General features: G+C 34.3%; 1 protein-coding gene across 2 annotated transcripts; it reads right to left on the reverse strand.

Annotated features, from left to right (window-relative positions):
• Positions 1-6026: 6026 nt before the first annotated feature.
• LOC107794163 (putative calcium-binding protein CML21) lies at positions 6027-9953 on the reverse strand. 2 transcript variants are annotated; one of them, XM_075256742.1, is made up of 6 exons: positions 9799-9953; positions 9672-9723; positions 8493-8737; positions 8170-8372; positions 7166-7340; positions 6027-6414 (listed from the first exon to the last, which is right to left on the reverse strand). In XM_075256742.1, the coding sequence occupies exons 3-6, from the start codon at positions 8686-8688 to the stop codon at positions 6305-6307; spliced, it is 684 nt and encodes a 227-aa protein (XP_075112843.1). In that variant the 5' UTR covers positions 8689-8737; positions 9672-9723; positions 9799-9953; the 3' UTR covers positions 6027-6304. The 2 variants fall into 2 exon arrangements, with proteins under 2 accessions (XP_075112843.1, XP_075112840.1); XM_075256739.1 differs by having other exon boundaries at positions 9672-9840.
• Between the last annotated feature and the right edge of the window lie 1310 nt (positions 9954-11263).

The raw sequence follows: 11263 nt of genomic DNA on the forward strand, positions 1-11263 counted from the left end.
CTAATGAACAATAGTCATTGTTTTTTCATCACCGTTCCTCATTTTTTGGTTTTTTAGGGCCCAGATTTTCGTGTGATATAGTCTACGCAATCTGCATGAATTCGGGCAGCCAGCTCCAAATTTCTTAAAATTTTGCGGTCCTATCAAAATGAACTAATGAACAATAATCATTGTTTCTTCATGATCGTTCTCATTTTTGGCATTTTTAGGCCATAAAATAAGAATTCAAGATAATTCTCAGATTTTTGTGTGCGATAGTCCATGCTATCTGTATGAATTCAGGCGACTGACCCCGAATCTCCATAAATTTTATGAGCCCATGACCTAATGAACAATAGTATCACTTCGCCATGACCACTTCTCCTTTTTTGGTGTTTTAGGTCCTAAAATAAGAGTTTAGGACAATTCTCAGATTTTCACGTGCTATAGTCTACACCATCTGCATGAATTCGAGCGACCAAACCCGAATAACCTACAATTTTGTGGTCTCATAAAAATATGACTAATGAACAATAGTCATCGCTTAGCCATGAGTGCTCCTCATTTCTAGTGTTTTAGGGCCATAAAAATAGAATCCAGGGCGATTCCCAGATTTTCATGTGCTATTATCCACGACATTTGCATAAATTTGGGAAACAGGCCGTGAGTCTCCTAAAACTTGTGGTCCTATCAAAAACTACCAAATAAACAATAGTCATCGTTTTTCCATGATCATTCCTCGCATCTTGGCAATTTAGGGCTATAAAACAGAAATTTAGGACGAATCCTACATTTTTCTGTGCTATAGTCCACGTCATCAACAGGAATTCGGGCGACTAACCCCGTATCTTCTAAAATTTTACGGTGCCCTATAAAAAGAACTAACGAACAGTATTCATTGCTTCGCCATGATCATTACTCATTTTTTGGCATTTTAGGGCCATAAAATAGGAACTCAAAACGATTCCTTGATTTTTATGTGCTATAGTCCATGCCCTATACATGAATTCGAGCAGCCGACTCCGAATCTCCTAAATTTTACAGGCCCATAAAAAATGTCCTACTGAAAATAGTCATTGTTTCACCATGTTCGTTCCTTATTTTTTGGTGTCTTAGGGCCATAAAACAGGAATCGGAACAATTTTCAGATTTTCGTATACTATATAGTCCAAGACATCTGCATTAATTAGGGTGGCCGACCCTGAATCTCCTTAAATTTTGCGGGACTATAAAAAATGACCTAATGAACAATAGTCATTGTTTCACCATGATTGTTCCTCATATTTTTTTTACATTTTAGAGCTATAAAACAAGAATTCAGAATGATTCCCAGATTTGCGTGTATTATAGTCCAAGTCATCTACATGAATTCAGGCGATCTGCCCCAAATCTCCTACAATTATACGGGCCCATAAAAATGAGCTAATGAACAATAGTCATTGCTTTGCCATGCCGATTCCTAATTTTTTGATATTTTAGGGCCAAAAATAGGGATTTAGGACGATTCCCAGATTTTCATGTGCTATAGTCCATGCCATCTGCATGAATTCATGCGGCCGACCTCGAATCTCCTAAAATTTTGCACACATATCAAAAATGACCTAATGAACATTAGTCATCGTTTGTCCATGATCGTTCCTCATTTTTGGCGTTTTAGGGCCATAAAATAGGAATTAAGGACAATTCTTGGATTTTTATGTGTTATAGTTCACGCCATCTGCATGAATTCGGGCAACCAGCCTCGAATCTCCTAAAATTTTACGTGCCTATAAAAAAAGACCTAATGAATAATTTCCATTGCTTCGCCATGACCGTTCGTCATTATTTGGCATTTTGGGATCAAAAACAGGTATTCAGGACGATTCTCGAATTTTTGTATGTTATAGTCCACGCAATCTGAATGAAATCAGGCGACCGGCCCCGAATCTGCTAAAAATTTTCGGGCCCATAAAATTGACCTAATGAGTATATTGATGATTTCACCATGACCGTTTCTCATTTTTTGGCGTTTTAGGGCTATAAAATAGGAATTCAGGACAATTTTAAAATTTTTGTGTGCTATAATCCACGACATCTGTATGAATTCGAGCAGCCGGCCCCGAATCTCTAAAATACTTACGAGCCCATAAAAATGACCTGATGAACAATAGTCATCGCTTCGCTATGATCGTTCCCCTTGTTTTGTCATTTTAGGACTATAAAACTATAAATCATGATGATCCCATATTTTTGTGTGTTATAGTCCACGCCATCTGCATGAATTCGGGCGGCCAGCCCGAATCTCTTAAATTTTTTCGAGCCCATAAAAAATGACCTAATGAACAATAGTCATTGCTTCGATATAATCGTTCCTCATTTTTTTTTTTGGTATTTTAGAGCATTAAAACGGGATTTAGGACAATTCCTCGATTTTCATGTGTTATAGTCCACGCATCTAAATGAGTTCGTACGACCGACCCCGATTATTCTAAAATTTTGTTGGACCATAAAAAATAACCTAATGAACAATAAATTGCTTCTCCATGACCGTTTCTCATTTTTTGGCGTTTTTGTGCCATAAAATAGGAATTCATGATAATTTTCTAGTTTTTGTGTGTTATAGTCCATGTCATCTATATGAATTCGGGCGGGCAGCTCTGAATCTCCTAAAATTTATGGGCCCATCGAAAACGACCTAATGAACAATAGTCATCCATTCACCATGAATGTTTCTCAGTTTTTGGCGCTTTAATGCTATAAAACAAGAATTGTGGACGATTCCTAGATTTTGGTTCGAATCTCCTAAAATTTTGCAGGCCCATAAAAAACGACCTAAGGAACAATAGTCTTTGCTTTCCCATAACCGTTCCTTATTTTTTGAGATTTTATGGCCATAAAATAAGAATTCAAGACGATTCTCTAATTTTCGTGTGCTATATAGTTCACATCATTTGCATGAATTCGGGCGGCGGACTTCGAATCTCCTAAAATTTTGCAGTCCAATCGAAAATAACTTACTGAAAAATTGTCATCACTTCAACATGGCCGTTCCTTATGTTTTAGCATTTTAGGAACATAAAACAGAAATTCAGGATGATTCCCATATTTTCATGGGCGGCCATCTGTATGAATACAGGTGACTGGCCCAAAATCTCAAATAATTTTGCGGGCCTACAAAAATTATCTAATGAATAATAAATTGCGTCGCCATAATTGTTTCTCGTCTTTTGGCATTTTAGGGCCATAAAATATGAAATTCAGGATGATTCCCTGATTTTCGTGTGCTATAGTATACGTCATCTGTATGAATTTAGGCGGGCGGCCCTGAATCTTCTAAATTTTAAGATCCCATAAAAATGACCTAATGAATAACAGTCATTGCTTCGGCGTGACTATTCCTCGTAAACACTTTAATAAGGGATATTATCACTTTTGGCCCGCGCCAAAAACTATTTATATTTGATAGCTAGAAAAGTGTATAATTTGTGTATATAACATACAGAAAATGTGTGTGTGTGTGTATACACACACACATACACACACATACCCACAAAATATACAAATTTTATACATTTTTCGGCTATTATTTTTACAGCGGCTATACGGTGTCATTAAGCATACATAACATCTGTATATAGGTATAACACTGACAGAAACCTGGAGGAACAAAGCTGATAAAATCAAACCAACAATGAATGACAATCACTTTCTCTGTCTCAATTTGCGTGACACAACTCGGATTTCAGAGAGTCAACAGATTTTCATTTCAAGTTTGAATCCGGACATATATTTTTTAGATTTTCTAAAATAAAATGTACATATTTAAAAATTATGTGAGAAATCTATATCAGCATAATTAACAATTAAAATAGTTAAAAGGCACATAAAAATCGAGATCAAAGAAAAACTTGTTAGACTCTTGAAATCCGAACGCCACGTAAATTTTCGACTCTTGAAATCCGAACACTGTCACGTAAATTGAGACGGAAGGGGTACTTTTTTGAGAAATTTTCATAAAGCGCTATCTTTTGGTAGTAATTAGCCATCTATAGATACTATTTGCTATATTACGGATTATAGATACCTTTTATGTGGTTATAAGATGTATTTGATGTATTTAAGCTATTGTATTCATGAATACAGTAGCAAAAATAGGCGTGACTCAGGGAAGTCCAGTTAATCAGTTGTTGTATTCGAGTGTATTCGACTGTATTTATGGAGTAAAACATGGGATTACAGCTGGACAGATTATTGTATTCAACTGTATTCGACTGTATTCACGGCGTGAAATAGGGGATTACACTGTTTTTAAAACGGAAAGTGAATCAATTAACATAATAGATTCCTAATATAACTCAACAAACTCAATTATAACACACAAATTTTGTATTTTCAGTTATAAAAAGATTCTCAACAGAAAAATACCCCAAAAATCTTCAGAAAAATTATATAATACACATCTGAATACATAAATTATATTAATTAAAATATATATATGAATACATTCATGGCATATAGCGAGACAGTGAATATAATGAAATACATATAATACAGCAGGATACATTGAAATACAATGGAAAAAAAGACAGTGAATACAATAAAATACATGAAATATAACGAGATACATTGAATTACAATAAAAAACCCTAAACCCTAATGGATCTATTCAAGCAACCTGCAACAAAGCGGCTAAAACGGGTCTCCTCGCCATTTCCAGAGTTCATAGAACAGAGTATTGTAAAGGTCAGTAATGGATACTGATGTGTTACAACGGGGGTTGATGGGTCGTCTTCATCCTTCACTAGATCACAAACAACGTACTACTAAAAAATTAGTAGTCTGTAAACATTGGTTAGCTGGCAATTGTAATAGGTCTCCCTGTCAATTTCTACATTGTAGAGAATTAGTGGCACCATCATGGCCAAAGCAGCAGCAACAACATGCGAAGCGGTTTTTCGACCATCATAATCCGAAGAAGAAGAATTACAACAATAATACATGGGCCGTTGAGGGAGAGATACTGACGTTGAGAGAGAGAGAGGGTGGAGAAAAATCTGAGAGAATGAGAGAGAAAAATAATACAAAGAGTATTTTATGGCTTAAGAGTAGGAGGTAACCATAAATAAATATTTGGCTATAAAAATCAAAAGGTATCTATATAGTATAATTTTTTAAAAGGATATTTATTTAAAATAAATAAGGTATCAACCTTTGCTATATGAGGTAAAAATTCCTACTTTTTTTACATGTGTCTTTATAAGTAGAAATCTAAGAAAACTTCAAATGTTAATTAGAAATGATCTGTATTGGTGGTTTCTTTGCAATTGCTGCCATTTATACTCTCTTTCAGGATGTTACTAAGTATAATAGGATACCTGCAGTAGTACCTTCTGCACTGTCTTGTGCGCGGAAAAAACTTACCTACACCCAATATGTTACTACACGTTTAACCTATCAATTCGTAGAAATGGGCGTTTTTGGTCTCTATTAACACAATACAATTCACCACCAACAAAAACGACCCGACATATCTCGTGTAATCCCACAAGTGGGGTTTGGAGAAGGTAACGTGTATGCAGACCTTACTCATACCTTAAGAAGGTCGAGTGACTGTTTCTGGTAGATCCCGGGCTCGAGGACTGATAAAAAACAAGTGGAAACAACAATAATATAATAAGAAACCAAAGCGAATATTAACAAATTCAACAAAACTTGATATAATTGGAGAAACCAAAAGCATATATTTTGCTAAATGAAGGTTATGCACTTAAATCTGATAATAGTGTAGAGATCACAACTGGAATGTCAAATCACAAACAATTTCTTAAATTTGAATACAAACACCTGAAGCTCACAGTCCTGAGAATTTGTGCATGCTAATCCTGGAAAATCAAGCATTTTGTCACCTAGTTGTAGTTCAATCAATAACAGCAACAATCCAATCAAATTCCACAAGTGGGGTCCGAAAAAGGTAGCATGTACGCAGACCTTACTCCTACCTTGTGAGGGTAGAGAGACTGTTTCCAACTGACCCTCGACTCAAGGAAAGATGCAAAAGGAAACAGTAACGACACAAGCAGTAACTAGTTTTAGTTCAATCAGCGAACTTAATTGTACAAAATGGATAAATCAAAGTTAAAGCTGCTTCCGCAACACAACACTATTCGCATGCTAGTACTAGGGAGTCGAGGCTTCATTTACACGAGTGATCATAAAAGTATCGACATACTCCCACTGCTACAACTAGTTTATTGCAAAAGTCAAGGAAACTCGGGTTCATGCCTTCATGGTCATTGTGAAGCTTCATTCTCGCTCTTCCTATATATATAAAAATTCTGTTGAAATCTTACTCTTCTCCCTCTTCATCCTCGTTATCCTCGATTCCTACCCAATGAGTAAAAGCAAAAAGGAATTCTTTGAAGTTCACCATTCCATTTTTGTCCCAGTCCATTTCCTCTACAAAACAAAAAGACGGGGCTTTACAAACTGAAATATATGAGCGAGTAAATGTATAGAGTATTACCTAAACTCTACCGACGGCATATAATAAAGCCTATAAAACATAGAACTAATATCATTTCTTTTCTTCGAACTTGATTTAGTTTCCTCATCAAGTCCCTATGAGCGCAAATATCGCATTTCAGTACATATATATTGACCAAATCAAATTGCAAGCAAGACACAAGAATAGACAGGATTGATTGTGTATTCTGAGAAGCACATTGTGACTCAGACAAGTATTGAACAAGTTCTCTTTGATTGCACGCTTAATATGTGGATTGCATCATACTTTATCTTTTCTACCATAAAGAATGCTTCACTCATAATTTTTCAGACACCACGTACATCTCGCGAAATTTATTGTTCCAAAATACTGTAGATAATCTATAGCATAGGCTGTATTTTCTAGTATGAAATTGAACAACCGGTTCATAGCGGCAAGAACTCTTTGAAAACCTAGTCTTCAGCAGAAAAAAATATTTGGTTAAAAGAACGTTTACCTAGCATGCATCACTGACTGATGATCTTAACCAGAAATAATAAAAAATTAGTGTAGCGATGTCTCTATGGAACAGCATTTTTCAAGCTTTTCTTTCATGCCACTTGTGATCGGACTACTATAAGTGAAATCAACACATATTTATACAAATTCGAGTCTCTACCTACTGTATGTGAGAGAGCGGGAGAGAGACAAGAGAGAACTTACCAAATCTTCTCATTCCTATTCGACCAGAAGACCTTTCTCCTGATGTTGTTTCATTAATTGCTTGAATCATCTCATTCCTGCTTACATAACCATCCTTGTTCTTGTCCAAAAACACAAAAGCATCAACAAGTGTTTCAAATGCCACCTCCAGATTTGGTAGTCCCATCCGTGATTTCTGTATTTGGTCAAGGAAAAAACAACTTTGCTGGCGGTTTTTTTTTTTTTTTTTTTGGGGGGGGGGGGGGTGTGGTCTGACCGTTTAGAAATGTAATTCCTCATGGAGGGCTACAGACTGCTCAGAAGACGGAATCCATCCCCAGAGAACATGTAAGCAGATAATGAATCTTTGAATATTACCGTGTCGCTTGAAAATAAGAGAGTTTTTCCTATCCTTTCTTTAAAAGCATTAACTAAGTTATGAATTCTCATGCAACTATATAAAAATAAGAGATATACAATATTTTTTTTATATACACACGAAGCTAGAAGCCGACGTACAGGTGCGGCTGAACCTAGTAGCTTTACTGCAAACCCTATATTTGTATTAAGAAACTCACTAAATATGTACAACAACAACATACCCAGTAAATATGTACAAAAATCAAAATTCAGAACCCAGTTACTAACACCTGATGTCGCTATTCCTAGAATTTAGAACCCCTAAAGTTCGATTCCTGGCTCCGCCTCTAGTAAGAGACAATTATAATTCTTGGCACTTCTGACACCAAAGCGAACTATCAAAACTTAGGATTTTGCAAACATCAGAACATTGATTAAACAATCATATTCTCCGAGGATAGTCAACAACTACAACTACGCCTCAATCCTAAACGACTTGTGTTCGGCTATATGAGTCGTCACTCACCATGTTCCCCATTTAAATTCATCTCCGGTCCTAAAATGGATGAACTAAATAATTTACCAATTTTCTTTAATCAGATTCAAGGACACCTGAAATGGATAAGAAATGAAATTTAACAAATATATATAGGTGAACAGGATACAGCATGCAGAGCAGTAGGATCATCCTTCAAAAGATAGACAAGACAAAGAAGAACGATGAATTCGCTGAATTCTATTCCCATATCTTCATTAATATCACACGCTTCAAAGAGATCACTGATTTCTTCATCGGTAAAATTAATCTCCAGTTTACCAAAAGCGTGTTTCAACTCCTGTGGGTCTATTGCTCCATTACTATCTTCATCTACAAACAAAAGAAGACAACTCTTCTCAGATTCTTAGAGTTGTTCATTCTTTCTTCCTTGTAAAAGACGAGCGGTTTTGTAAATTTAATTAAACGACAAAGGATATGCAGCCAACCTACCAAATTCCTGGAATATAACTTTGCATTTTCGCAAGTTCTCGTCGATTTTGGGAAATTTTAGGACTATGCTATCAAATGATTTTATGGAACTTCCTTCAGTTTCCCTCCGCTGCATTGCTTCGGTTATTTTGGCCTCGAGTTTTGTCTCCGGGACAGAAGCCCGGGGAGATTCATTCTTACCCAATACACCTCCCATTATACGTCGAAAGTGGGAGAGCTAAACTTCTGCTCCAATTTGCTCCAATCTATAAGTAAGATTTAAACATGACTTATTAGTTGAAAGAATCAAAGAAATAAGGCAAAAAGGTGCTCGTATCGTTACACCCAGTAGCATAAAATCTTATTAAACACTTTATTCATATAACTGATCCAAACTACTTTGGGTTGGGATATAATTGATTGATTCATTTTGATACAGAAATTTCAGCAAACATTTGGTATGACTATGTAATTGTTGAACAAGAGAATAACACAACTAACCAAAAATGATTGACTTTAAGTAATATACACGGATGGTGTAAAAATAAATTACACGATCAAGATTAACTTTATGTTCTATGCACTGATGGTGTAAAAAATATTTACACGATCATCCCATTTCAAAGGTAATCGTAGATAACTAACCCTAATTAATAAAATTGAGTGGTAACCAAGAATAAATGTTAAAGTAACAAGTTAAATTACACTGATGGCGTAAAAAAATCCATTATGCTGTCAATGTATATAACTTAAATCCAGTGCGATTTATGCAGAAATCTTGATAAATTAAACTAGGGAATTGCATATTATTTTCAGTTCCAACAATAGTCATATACATCAATAAATAAGTTTAATTTCCAAGGATTCAGTTCAAATTATATTCCCTTTATCTTCATATGAGGCTGAATAAAAATTGAATCTTGAAATACCCAAATCACGGTATGACAATAGCCTCAAAACAAAGTAAAAGATTTCATTTTTATAAGTTAATCATTGTTAAGGAGTTAAAATTGAATAATCAAAAGGAAAAAAAAAATATTTCTATTCCTTTCTTTTTTCTATTTCTTTGAGGATAAAAAGTTGGGAGATTCCAAATTTTCTTCTTTTTTTTATCCTTCTGTTTCCTAACCAAGAAAACAAAAACAATGACAAACCAAAAAACAGAAACTTTTAAGGATGAATAAAACATGAGAATCTAACCTTAAATTCTGCTAACTGAAAAGATAAAAGCTTTCTTCTGTCTTCTTCTAAACTGAAACAAGAAAACAACAATCAAAAGTGACAAGCACAAAATATTGTGCTAAATTATAATACACAAAAATGGAACCTTTTTTTTAATAGCTTTTTCTGCTGAAAAAAAAAAGAAACTGAATCCAAATCACCAAATAACTGATGTTTTAAGGAAAATCTTGAAAATTAGTGGAAGGGGAGGGAGAGAAAGCAACTCTTGTGGGTGGGGTGGGTGGGAGGGACACGTGGGGTACAGCTGAAGCTTTTTGTCAGGTTGATTATTTTAGTACAAAATTGTAGGTCTCTCGTGTGGGTGGGCTTGAGTGGAAGATCTCAAACTCCTAGATTTGCGCATCACCCACCACGTACCCTCCCTTTCTTCCTTCTCTTATTCATTCGTGGAGCCCGAAACTGAAATAGTGCCATTTTTGGCACAAAATATATTTTTTTGGGGTTAAAAAAAAAATACATTTTTACCTAAAACGTAATATAATACTGTATTTTATTAAAAAATTAATTTTTAATGTAAAACATTGTATAATACAACGTTTTACTAACTTTATCTGCATTTGCAGTTTTACACCATGCTATTTTCCTTTGCTCTTAATTCCAACCTTTTATACATGGGCCCCATAATTTTCCCTAGAATTTGATGCAACTTTCTTAAACACAAAGGAGTTATAACAGTAAAAGAAAATATTGATCCAGGTATCTACTTATTTCTTTGTTTTTATTTTATTATTTTATTATGTTTTGTTTCTTATTTGTTATTGCAACAATACTTTTTTATTTCTCATGTTTTAGAGTTTTGATTTCCCGGAAATATTTCTCCATTCTCTAGTAGTGAAATGAGGTCCATCAGTAGAATTATTGGCCAAGTGAGGTGTGCTAATTACTTAAATAGTCATCTAACAAGATATAAGAACAAAACAATAAAAATAATGTCTTATTTTTTGTAACAATATAATCAATAATATGATACCCATTATTCTAGAAAATAACTCTAGCGTGAGACTACCTAGTTATGCTTTGTTTGATAGTATTGTGCATTTTTAGTGGGTGTTTGGACATAAGAATTGTAAAATTCCAAAAAAGTTAAAAAGAAATTCATGTGAAAATGATATTTGAAAATTAGAGTTGTGTTTGGACATGAATTAATTTTGGGTTGTTTTTGAATTTTTGTGAGTGATTTGAGTAAAATTTTTGAAAAATAGCTTTTTATCTTCAAATGAAAATAAGAAATTTATAGATAAATATTGATTTCGAAAAAAAAAAGTGAAAATTTTTTCTAGAAAATATTGATTTGAATAAAATGCTGCAGCTTTCTAGAATTTTAATTCATTAAGTTTACATAACACTTCGAATTAAATAATGATATAATTTCTCCTGTAATTGCCAACTTTTAAGGACCGTTTGAACTTGCTCGCTAGTTACAAGTCATTAATCATTACTATTTTTCATAGGTAAGCATGCTGATTTCTCATGTAATTGTTAACTTGTGGATATTACAATTATAAATCATTACTATTTATCATAGGTAAGTATGCTGATTTTTTTCATTT

This window comes from Nicotiana tabacum, chromosome 1 (genome assembly GCF_000715075.1).
Source record: "Nicotiana tabacum cultivar K326 chromosome 1, ASM71507v2, whole genome shotgun sequence".
In the NCBI taxonomy this organism is placed as follows: Eukaryota; Viridiplantae; Streptophyta; class Magnoliopsida; order Solanales; family Solanaceae; genus Nicotiana; species Nicotiana tabacum.

Coding starts and splice junctions, on each gene's coding strand:
- LOC107794163 (XM_075256742.1), bottom strand. CDS start 8,688: ATGGGAGGTGTATTGGGTAAGAATGAATCTCCCCGGGCTTCTGTCCCG. Junction 7,341..8,169: donor ATCCTACTGCTCTGCATGCT/GTATCCTGTTCA, acceptor GACCAAATACAG/AAATCACGGATGGGACTACC. Junction 6,415..7,165: donor AATAGGAATGAGAAGATTTG/GTAAGTTCTCTC, acceptor TTTGTTTTGTAG/AGGAAATGGACTGGGACAAA.